This window comes from Mastacembelus armatus, chromosome 14 (assembly GCF_900324485.2).
Source record: "Mastacembelus armatus chromosome 14, fMasArm1.2, whole genome shotgun sequence".
Classification (NCBI taxonomy): Eukaryota; Metazoa; Chordata; class Actinopteri; order Synbranchiformes; family Mastacembelidae; genus Mastacembelus; species Mastacembelus armatus.
In genome coordinates this window covers 24,019,181-24,033,819 of record NC_046646.1, presented here as the reverse complement: position 1 = coordinate 24,033,819, position 14,639 = coordinate 24,019,181, and the positions used below count along the sequence as shown (strand labels likewise).

The 14,639-nt window shown below is 45.4% G+C and overlaps 1 protein-coding gene across 1 annotated transcript; it reads left to right on the top strand.

Annotated features, from left to right (window-relative positions):
- Nucleotides 1-844: 844 nt before the first annotated feature.
- LOC113143068 (uncharacterized) lies at nt 845-4,656 on the top strand. The gene is made up of 4 exons (XM_026328529.2): nt 845-1,741; nt 1,949-2,154; nt 3,879-3,999; nt 4,264-4,656. The coding sequence occupies exons 1-4, from the start codon at nt 1,274-1,276 to the stop codon at nt 4,471-4,473; spliced, it is 1,005 nt and encodes a 334-aa protein (XP_026184314.1). The 5' UTR covers nt 845-1,273; the 3' UTR covers nt 4,474-4,656.
- The last annotated feature ends 9,983 nt before the right edge of the window (nt 4,657-14,639 follow it).

The following is a 14,639-nucleotide window of genomic DNA, read 5'->3' as shown; positions in this document are numbered from 1 at the left end:
CTGGTGTTTTTCCACTGGGCGACTCTGGAGCTGCTCTGTAGGATCCAGCTGAGCCTCTGAAGGTCCAGATGCTGAGTCAGTAAAGAGACTCTGTCGGCCACGCCGGCTCAGTTTGTTCCTAAAGAACCAACTGGCTTCTCTGTGTGTTCGGGATAGAAAGTCTCCAGGTGGGTCTGAACTTGTTCGGCTTCATCCAGTCAGAGGCTGAAGTTTAGAGACACTTTCCTGACACTTTTGGAGAAGTGGCTGTCCAACACCATTAAAATGCTGCTATAATTTTACATCAATAATAATAACCTAATATAATCTAGGTCCATAATGAGGCAGCACTGTGTAGGGGGTAACTTGCATTATTTTTAAACGTGAGACTCTCAGTATATTTTCATGATGATTCCTCTAATGCAGTTTCTCCTGGTTATGGAAACTTTGACGTAATGTTGGTGTGACGAGTTTTTCCATATGAACAATGTGTCCAAAGCTAATGTGAAGAGTCTGTCATAGATTCAACGTGTGTCAGAGAAGCTGCAGTTAAAACATCAAAACATTTCAGGTGTGTCTCAAACGTAGAGATGAGCCAGTTTTTAGAGTCAGAACCTCCACAGTTTGGAGACTCCAGGCCAGTGACTTCGTTCCATCGCTCATCACAGCTTATTATTTTATTCCATGTTATTTTTGTATTAGTTTTAATTGTCTGGCTCCAGGTGTTTTGTTGTTATTTCTGTTTTTAGTCAATTCTCATTGTTAAGTTGGTAGAAACATTTGAGGTTGAACCAGTTAAACCTGTTTTACAGTGAATGTCTCTAAATTTACTTTCAGTTCTGATTCCTGGCGTCAGCTCATAAGACCCAGTGCAAAACACGTCAGAGCGAGAAGGAAGTTACAACATAGGAAAACAAGGAGAAGACAATTAAAAATGGAGGATCCATCCTCATTTGCTTTTCTCATTTTTCTTCCAAACGTTTTGTTTTGGGAGAGTTTTTCCTTTTCCAAGGGTCTGAGGACAGAGGGTGTTTCGTACTGTAAAAACTATCATTCAGTCCTGTTGTCATTCATGATATTTGCCTGGGTGAATGAAATTTGACTTGTGATGAGTCAAATGATGTTTCTCAGAACAATGAAGTGTCTCCTGAAAGAAGGAAATGGGTGTGGTTTATATTTAAATGCTGCAACTCACCTGTTAGAGCTCAGACATCTGTGGACTCAGAACCAGAGGACAGTGAGCAGATATTTCTGACACTACAAACTTTTAATCTACATCCTTTTCCATCTGACCATGGAGGAACGAACAAACAGGAGAGGACACAAGGAAAATTATGTTGAAGGTTTCCACCTGAAGATAAATGATTTAAGACAGAGGGCTCAACATTTGAGAAACCAGTACCTAGAAAAAACCAACATCATCCCCACGTACCCTCGACCAGAGATTCATGTGTCTCACCTGAAACATGACACAGATCAAGCTGGATTGCGTGGCATCCAAGAGGAAGGTGGCTTCAAGGACCCAGATAACTCTCAAAAGCTGCTGTGGTGGAGTCTGGCTGTTGGTCCTGATGATATAACATCAGCTGAGCAGAGGCTCCTGGAGGAAACCTACCCAGACCAGACACAGGAGCAGGCCCAGGGGCAGCAGAGCTTCTTGTGGAATTTTGCCACCTCCCCAGCCTTCAAGGAGACCTCCAGGCTGGGCTCCTACCGCTTCACCTTCCCCCTGGAGGAGCTGCTGGAGGCCTACAGGCAGCAGGTCTGTCAGCACCTTTACTGTGACAGGAAGCAGGGACACAGTGCCAGAGTATTTAGTTCAACAGTGTGTTTGTGAACTGACAGGTTAAAGGGCCAGTTCACACAAGTTACAAGAGAAAAGAAACAACAAATCACTTATTGTCCCTGCTGGATGACCCCTCACACTGTGTTGGAGAAAAGTTTAACCAAATCCTTTTGTTGTCCCCAGTGTTGCTCTGGTGCTCAACCTGTCATGTGGGTGTACAAGACCGTCCTGTACAAACAGGAAGTGATGTATGTTGTGCTGGTCCACAGTCCGGTCAATCAGGAGCTGTTCTCAGAGTATCCTGAGCTGACTGACGACCCGAACGCCGTCTGTGTTTACAAAGACGGACGCTTCGTCTGGAGGCCTGAGGCCATGTGTAAGACACACAGGTGAGACCAGACTGACCTGCACCGCTGCAATAAAAGCACAAGACGCCTCATTAAATAAGAATCAATAAGAAAAACATATATACTTCTAATTTGAAGTACTTTATATACCGCTGGGTAGCTGAGGTTAACTACCTTATATACTTCTAATTTGAAGTACTTTATATGCCGCTGGGTAGCTGACGTTAACTACCTTATATACTTCTAATTTGAAGTACTTTATATACCGCTGGGTAGCTGACGTTAACTACCTTATATACTTCTAATTTGAAGTACTTTATATACAGCTGGGTAGCTGACGTTAACTACCTTATATACTTCTAATTTGAAGTACTTTATATACCGCTGGGTAGCTGACGTTAACTACCTTATATACTTCTAATTTGAAGTACTTTATATACCGCTGGGTAGCTGACGTTAACTACCTTATATACTTCTAATTTGAAGTACTTTATATACCGCTGGGTAGCTGAGGTTAACTACCTTATATACTTCTAATTTGAAGTACTTTATATGCCGCTGGGTAGCTGACGTTAACTACCTTATATACTTCTAATTTGAAGTACTTTATATACCGCTGGGTAGCTGACGTTAACTACCTTATATACTTCTAATTTGAAGTACTTTATATACCGCTGGGTAGCTGACGTTAACTACCTTATATACTTCTAATTTGAAGTACTTTATATACCGCTGGGTAGCTGACGTTAACTACCTTATATACTTCTAATTTGAAGTACTTTATATACCGCTGGGTAGCTGACGTTAACTACCTTATATACTTCTAATTTGAAGTACTTTATATACCGCTGGGTAGCTGACGTTAACTACCTTATATACTTCTAATTTGAAGTACTTTATATACCGCTGGGTAGCTGACATTAACTACCTTATATACTTCTAATTTGAAGTACTTTATATACCGTTGGGTAGCTGACGTTAACTACCTTATATACTTCTAATTTGAAGTACTTTATATACCGCTGGGTAGCTGACGTTAACTACCTTATATACTTCTAATTTGAAGTACTTTATATACCGCTGGGTAGCTGACGTTAACTACCTTATATACTTCTAATTTGAAGTACTTTATATACCGCTGGGTAGCTGACGTTAACTACCTTATATACTTCTAATTTGAAGTACTTTATATACCGCTGGGTAGCTGACGTTAACTACCTTATATACTTCTAATTTGAAGTACTTTATATACTGTTGGGATCAATAAACTTTGATGATCAATCTGTATTTTGTTGGATCCATCTGATTATGAAAAGGAACTAAAGTTATCAGATACATGTAGAGCAGGAATAAGTACAAGGTTTGATTCTGACATGTAGTGAAGTCCAAGAATGTAGTACTACATGGAAATACTCCATGGAAATACTCAGGTAAAGTACAAATACCTCTGAATTGTACTTAGTTACTTTTCACTACTAAAAAAATAAATCTCAATCTGGATCCAGGAAACAAATCAGTTCTTTTCCTTCCTGACCCATTTCCAAAGCTGGTTTTAACTATTCCAGGTTCAGCATTATTTACATTTTGTTTACCTCCATGTTTATTGTTTGCAGCCTTTTTCTTCCATGTTGGTGCCTCAGTCTGGTAGTTCATCTTCACCACACACTGACCAACTGGGGCTGGACTTACTATGAAACAAACACACGAACTGAACAAATTCAACCGTATTTTAACCATTTACCTCTTTAAATGTTTGTTTCTGTCAGGTATGAGTTGATCCAGAGACCTGATGAAAACCTGATGGAGGTTCGGGAGCTGACTGTGAAAGACTGTGAGTTTTATGTTTGGGATCATGTGGCCGTCGCTCTGCACATGGAGGAAGGAAAGGTACCATCTCTGCTCCATCTTCTCTCTTTATAGACAGATGAAGCCTCCACACCCCCATTTTTAGTCTGATGGTGACAAAGGAAAAACATTAAGGGTATTTGCTAAGTCATCGAAGGGACGAGAGAAACATGTTACAATAAGCAAATGTGTTTTTCTGTATCTGAACATCACAGTACAGCTGCAGCTGCCCCTGCTAACGGTCGAGCTCTGCATCCTCATCGTATTTTATCCAAAGATCCTGCATTAGATCTGTTTTTGTTCCAGGTGCTGGAGTTTGGTCCGGACCGACTGAGAAACAACCTCAAGTTCTGTGATTGTGAAAAAAATGCAAACATCCCAAATTGTGTAACTTTCGAAGAGTTTGTGCAGGCTGAAGAGATTGTTAAAGGTTTATGGCCCAACTATCCTGCACCTCTGGAGAAGGAGCTGCCTCTCCAGCAGAAATCAGATCTCAAACCTGCAAACACAGAGTAAGAGCAGGTCCACTAACGTCAGTCACGTCACAGAGAACCTCAGTCTGATTTTGGTTCTTCTGGTGAAAACTGTGCAGCTCAGCCTGACGCTGTTTGGTTTGTTATGTGACTGTGTAGCTGACAGATGTTACATATAACTGTAACTGTCTCTGACAACATTTAGAATCAACTACTTTATCAAATCACTGGCCTTAATGAATCAGATGTAAGTTGTCAATAAAAAGTCTTTGTTCCCATCAGTCTGGTCTCATCCCTGAGCAGAGTAGAACAGTGTCTGACCTGTGCATGAAGCTGTTCTGTATCTCTGACCTGTCATCAATGTGACAGTGTTGGACAGAGGAACAGACTTTGACTGGGGTCCTGGTGTTTTTCCACTGGGCGACTCTGGAGCTGCTCTGTAGGATCCAGCTGAGCCTCTGAAGGTCCAGATGCTGCGTCAGTAAAGAGACTCTGTCGGCCACGCCGGCTCAGTTTGTTCCTAAACACCTGACTGGCTTCACTTTGTGTTCGGGATAGAAAGTCTCCAGGTGGGTCTGAACTTGTTCGGCTTCATCCAGTCAGAGGCTGAAGTTTAGAGACACAGCCCACTGGGTTCTCTCTTGAACAGCTGGAGTCCTGGTGAAGCCGAGGTCCAGATCTGCTCTTTGTTTTGGTTCCTGACACTTTTGGAGAAGTGGCTGTCCAACACCATTAAAATGCTGCTATAATTTTACATCAATAATAATAACCTAATATAATCTAGGTCCATAATGAGGCAGCACCGTGTAGGGGGTAACTTGCATTATTTTTAAACGTGAGACTCTCAGTATATTTTCATGATGATTCCTCTAATGCAGTTTCTCCTGGTTATGGAAACTTTGACGTAATGTTGGTGTGACGAGTTTTTCCATATGAACAATGTGTCCAAAGCTAATGTGAAGAGTCTGTCATAGATTCAACGTGCGTCAGAGAAGCTGCAGTTAAAACATCAAAACATTTCAGGTGTGTCTCAAACGTAGAGATGAGCCAGTTTTTAGAGTCTGAACCTCCACAGTTTGGAGACTCCAGGCCAGTGACTTCGTTCCATCGCTCATCACAGCTTATTATTTTATTCCATGTTATTTTTGTATTAGTTTTAATTGTCTGGCTCCAGGTGTTTTATTGTTATTTCTGATTTTAGTTATCCATCATCATTAAGTCGACAGAAGTTACATTTGAGGTTGAACCAGCTAAACCTGTTTTACAGTGAATGTCTCTAAATTTACTTTCAGTTCTGATTCCTGACGTCAGCTCATAAGACCCAGTGCAAAACACGTCAGAGCGAGAAGGAAGTTACAACATAGGAAAACAAGGAGAAGACAATTAAAAATGGAGGATCCATCCTCATTTGATTTTCTCATCTTTCTTCCAAACGTTTTGTTCTGGGGAGAGTTTTTCCTTTTCCAAGGGTCTGGGGACAGAGGGTGTTTCGTACTGTAAACACTATCATTCAGTCCTGTTGTCATTCATGATATTTGCCTGAGTGAATAAAATTTGACTTGTGATGAGTCAAATGATGTTTCTCAGAACAATGAAGTGTCTCTTGAAAGAAGAAAATGGGTGTGGTTTATATTTAGAGAGATCTGTGGACTCAGAACCAGAGGACAGTGAGCAGATATTTCTGACAGTACAAGCATCAAGCATCAAGCAATACAGCATATCAAGGCAGCATGATGCTGCCTTGATATGCTGTAAAAAACAAATTTTTTAAAAAATGTTTTTAACAGCTTAGCTCCAGATGTATTGCAGATTGTCAATAGTTCTCTTCAGTCAGGGCAGTTTCCCCAGACCTTAAAAGCTGCTGTTATAAAACCTCTTCTTAAAAAGCCTAATCTAGATGCTTCAGCAGTAAGTAATGTGGGAATCGTTACTTCTATTACATTACAGCTTAAGGTATATCCATCCATTTTCTACCGCTTATCCGGGGCCGGGTCGCGGGGGCAGTAGCCGAATCAGGGATACCCAGACTTCCTTCTCCCTGGACACTTCCTCTTCCGGGGGGACACCGAGGCGTTCCCAGGCCAGCCGGGAGACATAGTCCCTCCAGAGTGTCCTGGGTCTTCCCCGGGGCCTCCTCCCGGTGGGACATGCCCGGAACACCTCCCCAGGAAGGCACCCAGGAGGCATCCGAAACAGATGCCCGAGCCACCTCAACTGACTCCTCTCGATGTGGAGGAGCAGCGGCTCTACTCCGAGCTCCTCCCGGGTGACTGAGCTCCTCACCCTATCTCTAAGGGAGCGCCCGGCCACCCTGCGGAGGAAGCTCATTTCAGCCGCTTGTATCCGCGATCTCGTTCTTTCGGTCATGACCCAGAACTCATGACCATAGGTGAGAGTAGGAACGTAGATTGACCGGTAAATCGAGAGCTTCGCCTTCCGGCTCAGCTCCTTCTTCACCACAACGGACCGGTACACCGACCGCATTACTGCTGCCGATGCCCCGATCCGTCTGTCAATCTCACGTTCCGTCCTTCCCTCACTCGTGAACAAGACCCCGAGATACTTAAACTCCTCCACTTGAGGCAGGATCTCTCCCCTGGCCTGGAGATGGCAAACCACCTTTTTCCGGTTGAGTACCATGGCCTCAGACTTGGAGGTGCTGATTCTCATCCCAGCCGCTTCACACTCGGTTGCAAACCGCCCCAGCAAACGCTGGAGATCCTGGCTCGATGGAGCCAACAGGACAACATCATCTGCAAAAAGCAGAGATGAAATCCTGTGGTCCCTGAACTGGACTCCCTCCGGCCCCTGGCTGCGCCTAGAAATTCTGTCCATAAAAGTAATGAACAGAACCGGTGTCAAAGGGCAGCCCTGCCGGAGTCCAACGTGTACTGGGAGCAGGTCTGACTTACTACCGGCAATGCGAACCAAGCTCCTTCTCCATTTGTACAGAGACCGGATAGCCCCCAGCAAAGAGCCCCAGACCCCATACTCCTGGAGCACCTCCCACAGGATGCCACGAGGGACCCGGTCGAATGCCTTCTCCAAGTCCACAAAACACATGTGGACTGGTTGGGCAAACTCCCATGAACCCTCGAGCACCCTCGAGAGTGTGTAGAGCTGGTCCAGTGTTCCACGCCCAGGACGGAAACCGCATTGTTCCTCCTGTATCCGAGGTTCGACCACCGGCCGGTTCCTCCTCTCCAGCACCCTGGCATAGACCTTCCCTGGGAGGCTGAGGAGTGTGATCCCTCTGTAGTTGGAACACACCCTCCGGTCCCCCTTCTTAAAAAGAGGAACCACCACCCCGGTCTGCCAATCCAGGGGTACTGTCTCCGAACGCCACGCGATGTTGCACAGGCGTGTCAGCCATGACAGCCCAACAACATCCAGAGACTTGAGGTACTCGGGACGGATCTCATCCACCCCCGGTGCTTTGCCACCGAGGAGCTGCCGAACTACCTCAGTGACTTCGGCTGATGGATGGATCAGCCTCCGAATCCCCAGTCCCTGCTTCCCTTATGGAAGACGTGTTGACGGGTTTGAGGAGATCCTCGAAGTATTCCTTCCACCGTCCGACAATATCCCCAGTCAAGGTCAGCAGCTCACCACTTCCACTGTAAACAGCGTTGGTAGAGCACTGCTTCCCCCTCCTGAGGCGCCGGACGGTTTGCCAGAATTTCTTCGGGGCCGACAGGTAGTCCTTCTCCATGGCCTCACCGAACTCCTCCCATACCCGAGTTTTTGCCTCCATCACCGCCTGGGCTGCAGCACGCTTGGCCCTGCGGTACCTGTCAGCTGCTTCGGAAGTCCCACAAGCCAACCAAGCTTGGTAGGACTCCTTCTTCAGCTTGACGGCATCCCTTACCTCCGGTGTCCACCACCGGGTTCGGGGATTGCCGCCACGACAGGCACCCGAAACCTTACGGCCACAGCTCCCAGCCGCCGCGTCGACAATGGAGGTGGAAAACATGGTCCATTCGGACTCAATGTCCCCAGCCTCCCCCGGGATCTGGTAGAAGCTCTCTCGGAGGTGTGAGTTAAAGACCCCTCTGACAGTGGGTTCGGCCAAACATTCCCAACAGACCCTCACAGTACGTTTGGGCCTGCCAAGTCTGTCCCGCTTCCTCCTCCGCCAGCGGATCCAACTCACCACCAGGTGGTGATCAGTTGACAGCTCTGCCCCTCTCTTCACCCGAGTGTCCAAGACATACGGCCGAATGTCAGATGACACGACTACAAAGTCGATCATTGACCTCCGGCCTAGGGTGTCCTGGTGCCATGTGCACTGATGGACACCCTTATGCTTGAACATGGTGTTTGTTATGGACAAACTGTGACTAGCACAGAAGTCCAACAACAGAACACCATTCGGGTTCAGATCGGGGAGGCCGTTCCTCCCAATCACGCCCCTCCAGGTTTCACTGTCGCTGCCCACGTGAGCATTGAAGTCCCCCAACAGAATTATGGAGTCCCCGGTAGGAGCACCTTTCAGCACCCCCCCAAGAGACTCCAAAAAGGCCGGGTACTCAGCACTGTTGTTCGGCCCATAAGCCGAAACAACAGTGAGAGACCTATCCCCGACCCGAAGGCGCAGGGAAACGACCCTTTCACTCTGGGGGGAAAACTCCAACACGTTGCAGCTGAGCTGGGGAGCTATGAGCAAGCCCACACCAGCTCGCCGCCGCTCACCGCGAGCAACTCCAGAGTAGAAGAGAGTCCAGCCCCTCTCAAGGAGCTGGGTTCCAGAGCCCAGGCTGTGCATGGAGGTGAGCCCGACTATCTCTAGTTGGTACCGCTCAACCTCCCGCACAAGCTCAGGCTCCTTCCCCCCCAGTGAGGTGACATTCCATGTCCCTAGAGCCAGTTTCAGCATCCAGGGATCGGGTCGCCGAGGTCCCCGTCCTCGACCACTGCCCGATCCACTAAGCACCGGCCCCTTATGGATCCTCCTGCGGGTGGTGGGTCCACAGAAGGACGGCCCCACGTCACTCTTTCGGGCTTTGCCCGGCTGGGCCCCATGGGGGGAGACCCAGCCACCAGGCGCTCACCTACGAGCTCGAACCCCAGGCCTGGCTCCAGGGTGGGGCCCCGGCTTCGCCATGCCGGGCGACGTCACGGTCTCCAATTGTCGCTCCATAAGGGGTCACTGAACCGCTCTTAGTCTGGTCCGTCACCTAGGACCTGTTTGCCTTGGGAGACCCTGCCAGGGGCATATAGCCCCGGACAACATAGCTCCTAGGATCATACGGGCACTCAAACCCCTCCACCACGATAAGGTGGCGGTTCAAGGAGGGGAGCTTAAGGTATAACTTCTGTTATATTACAGCTCAAGATTCCTTCTATTACATTACAGCTTAAGGTATAACTTCTATCATATTACAGCTCAAGGTACAAGGTAGTATTAGCTTACATTTTGGTAGTATTAGCTTACATTTATCATATTATGGATTTTAAGGCATCATTACAGTATAATCATGAAGCATTCTAGTAGGTGTGAAACAGTAGTAGTTTAGACATGAACTTGTCTTTCAGTAATTGCAGGGTTTCCCTGGTGTTTTTGTTGTTGGACTCTGTCTTACAGGGCAGGTTGACCTCTGCCAGGAGGCATAGCAACAGGGGGATACCTCGGGACATCCCAACGTTTTCAACCTATGGGAGAAGAACACGCCAGCTTCCTAAAGATTGCACATTTCATTCTGTAATATTATCACCGGGTTGAGGGAAAAATAGTTAGTCAGACTTCGTGCCCTGACACAGACTGTTATTGGCTAGGGAAAGTTTGACCCGGAGCTCTGTAACTGCTTTATTCAGTGTGTTTTATTAAACGGCTTACTTGAGACCATATTCATCTCCTCCGTTTCATCAATCAAACGAACACGCGGAACTGAGGGAGAAAATACCAGTAACTACAGGCCAATACCAAATCTTCCATTTTTGGGAAAAAATAATTGAAAAAGTAGTTATTCAACAAATTCACAGATTTATGGTGCAAAACAATCTTTTTAATGCACTTCAGTCTGGATTTCGCTCACACCACAGCACTGAGACTGCACTTATTAAAACTTTAAATGATTTACATTTAAATAATGATGAATCCAGAACCTCTGTTTTAGTACTACTGGATCTCAGTGCTGCATTTGACACAGTTGATCATGATGTGCTGCTTGATAGACAAATAACGTGGGTGGGAGTTACTGGCTCAGTGTTAAATTGGTTAAAATCTTACTTACAAGATAGAGACTATTTTGTCTCACTTGGTAACTATGGGTCTGAGCGAACAAAAATGAAATGTGGGGTTCCTCAAGGGTCTATTCTTGGACCTCTCTTATTCAATATCTACATGCTGCCCCTTGCTCAGATTATGGAATACTACAACATTGACTACCATACCTATGCAGATGACACCCAACTTTATATATCAGTATCATCTCATGATTATAGTCCTCGAATTTCATTATGTGAGTGTATTAATCAAGTCGAAGAATGGATGTGCCAGAATTTTCTCCAGCTCAATACAGACAAGACAGAAGTGATTGTTTTTGGCCCCAAAAATGAAAGGTCAAAGGTCATTGATCACCTTGACTCCATGTCATTGAAAGCTACAAATCAAGCCAGAAACCTTGGTGTAATCATTGACTCAGAACTGAATTTTAACAACCACATAAAATCCATCACTAAATCTTCCTATTACCACTTGAAAAACATTGTTGGAATAAAAGGTTTTTTGTCTAAACAAGATGCAGAAAAACTTGTTCATGCATTTATCTTCAGTAGGTTAGATTATTGTAATGGCTGTTCACAGGTCTTAGCAAAAAGTCAATCAGGCAGCTGCAGCTAATCCAGAATGCTGCTGCCAGAGTCCTTACAAACATCAGGAAACTGGACCATATCACACCAGTTCTTAGATCACTACACTGGCTTCCCGTTAGTCAAAGGATAGATTTTTAAATCTTATTGCTAGTTTATAAAGCACTAAATGGTTGTGGACCAAAATATATTCAAGATGTATTATTTCCCTATGAGGTTTCCAGACCCCTCAGGTCATCTGGGACAGGTCTACTGTGTGTTCCCAGAACCAGAACCAAACAAAGTGAAGAAGCATTTAGTTACTATGCTCCTCACTTGTGGAACAAGGTCTGCTCCAACTGTCAGCTCATTCAAATCAGGACTGAAAACACTGTTGTTTCCTGCTGCCTTCAAATAATTGTTCATCCTTGTTTTCTTAACGTGCTTTGACATCTTATTTTAATTTAATTTATTTTATTTAAATTTATTTCATTTTAAATGTCTTTGTTTTTAGATGCTCTTTTCCATGCTTTTAATGTAATTATATGCCTTGTAAATGTAACGGGTACCGTGGCAACGGCACCGTGGTGAACAGATTGACTCCTGTAACACAGGAGAGAAACGAGGAGAGACAGCGTGTCAGGTTCGAGCTCTCTGCAGTGATGAGAATAATTCACAATTCACGCAGCTATGTTTAAAGATACTTACAAACTTCCATTCACGATGTTTTATCAATATCACGTTAATCCAGTACTGCAAATCATGCTCAGAACCATTAAGTACTCCACATGTAGCTTCAAATCTCATTTCAACTATTACCATTTTTGTCTAAACTCATTGCGTAACAAACATTTCCAAACGATGGTGGGGAGCTAACACACAGTGAGCTAACCGTTGCCTGTTAACATTGCAAGCTCATAAAATATCTTTGTGTTCATATGCACATGGGAAAGTGTGTGTGCTGAGCTGACTTGCTCTCTAACGTCATGTGTACGTTGTCGGAAGACAGTTCCTTTGCCGGGCTTTGCCCTCTCGTTTCAAACTCGTTACCAACAAAATCAAAAACAGGCTCTAATGAAAATGGCTTCACTAAAACAGTCTATTCTTATCTCAAACACATTTCAGTATTGCTAAATCCTAGTCCTGAGGTGTTTTTGTACAGTTACCCACCTGTAACACAGGAGAGAAACGAGGAGACAGCATGTCAGGTTCGAGCTCTCTGCAGTGATGAGAATAATTCACAATTCACGCAGCTAACCCGTCACCCGACCCTGCCCCCTGTTGGCATGGAGCAAACACTACACAATTCACTTTGAAGGAAAATCACATTGAAATGCAAACCCTTGGGATACTTTGCTTCCAAAATAAAATACAATAACTTCTGTTCAAATAAAAAACAATAATTCTGAATATTCTTACACAAATACACAATACACCAATACAACACTTTTGTGGTCGTCACACACTCCCCGACAAAAAGAAATGGGTCCCACCATTTTCTGCTCAACTTTTCTTAACTAAAATTCTCTTTTCTCTTTCTAACAGCCAACCGGAACTGGTAATATGTATGGTGGTGATGTTACGGTGTAGGGCATGTATGTAAATGGGGGGTAAAGGGTAGAGTAAGGGTTAAGTGGATATGTTAGCGTGAGATAGGGGATAAGTGAGTGCAGGGGTTGGGTGGTATGGGGTACAGTGTGAGCAGGTGATTGTAAATGTGTGTTTGCCATATTAACTGTGGGTTGTGTTGTCAGTGTAGGCTGACCAGGATTCTCGTATGTAAGGATCTGCCTAGGTCGTCGGTCCCGACTTGACCTCCTGACCTCTGTCTGGTTGTCTGGCACCGTGTTTGCTAGAGGCTGTTCCTCCTGAATGGGCTCTGGGGCCCCGTCATATCCATCTTGTTCCTCAGGTCCAGCAACAGCAGACTGGTCTTCATCCTGTCCGGGTTCCTCTATCTCTGCGTTTCTTGCAGGCATCAGGTCTACTTCAGGTAAGTAGTTTATCCTAACGTTCTCTTCTTCCTGTGCAGGGACTGGAGTTGGAAGACTCATAGTGATGGCAGGTTGTTGTTGAGGAGCTACAGCGGGTACCTCCTGTATCCTTTCTGCTGGTACCCTCAGCCAATAATGATGGCCCTCTGAGTCATCATCAGAATCTAAGTCTGGATCTGATTCTTCCTGCAGGTCTGTACGTTCTGTGATGTTGGTACATCGAGTCTGGCGTTTACTTCTCTGTGTTCTCTTCCCAGGAGTGGCATGGCATGGAGGAGCTTCAACTGGAAGGTCATTCGCTAATAACAGTAGATTGCGGTGTAATGTCCTTGTCTTATTCTTGTCCCCAGACTCAGGGTACACTACATACACTGGGTTATCCGCGAACTGTTCTTTAACAATGTAGATGGATTTCTCCCAGTACGACCATAGTTTTCCTGGTCCACCACGCTCACTGAGGTTCCTGACTAAGACCCTATCGCCAGGCTGTAGTACCACTCCTCTTGCTTTCTTGTCGTAAAGCACTTTGCCTCTGGCACTGGCCTGTTTCAGGCCCCACTAGCAGCTTTCCGTATCTCATCCGTTAAAGGCATACCAGTCTCTTTCAACTTGATCATTTCACTGATGGCTTCATCTGCATGTTGTGCTTCCACAAGTTCATCGTGGCTGATTGCATTTAAGTGATCGAATGAGAGAGGTGGGTCAGCTTGGGAGGAGATGTTGAGAGCTGCCACCCAGGCTACATCTTTCTGTTTGGCTACTTTACTTCCATCCCATACTGCGCGAACCATATCTTCGTTACACTCTTTGGTACAAGACTCTGCATAAACCTCAATGTCTAACGGGAGACGCGACAGCGTGTCAGCGTCTATATTAGACTTCCCTGGTCTGTATTTTATGTCGAACCTGAAATCGGAGAGCCCCCCAACCCACCGATGGCCTACAGCATTTAGCTTTGCCGTGGTCATAACGTACGTCAGTGGATTGTTGTCTGTGTATATTGTGAAGTGAGGTGCATAATACAAGTAATCTCTAAACTTTTCACATACAGCCCACTTCAGGGCAAGGAACTCTAATTTCCCACTATGCAGATGGTAGTTTCTCTCAGCTGCAGTTAAAGTCCTAGACCCATACCCAATAACTCTCAACTTGCCTTCCTGGTGTTGATAAAGGATCGCGCCCAGCCCCTGGTCTGAAGCATCAGTGTGTAATACGAAAGGTGAGTTGAAGTTAGGGTATGCTAACACAGGGGTGCTAGCAAGGAGAGACACAAGTCGGTCTAGGGCTTTCTGATGTTCAGCGGCCCACTCTACAGGTGTTCTGAATGGTAGCTGTGGACCTTTGCTTTTACCCCGCGCTACAGCTGCCTGTCCTGGCTTGACTTGTAGTAGCTCATAAATGGGTTTTGCTATCCTTGAAAAGTCCT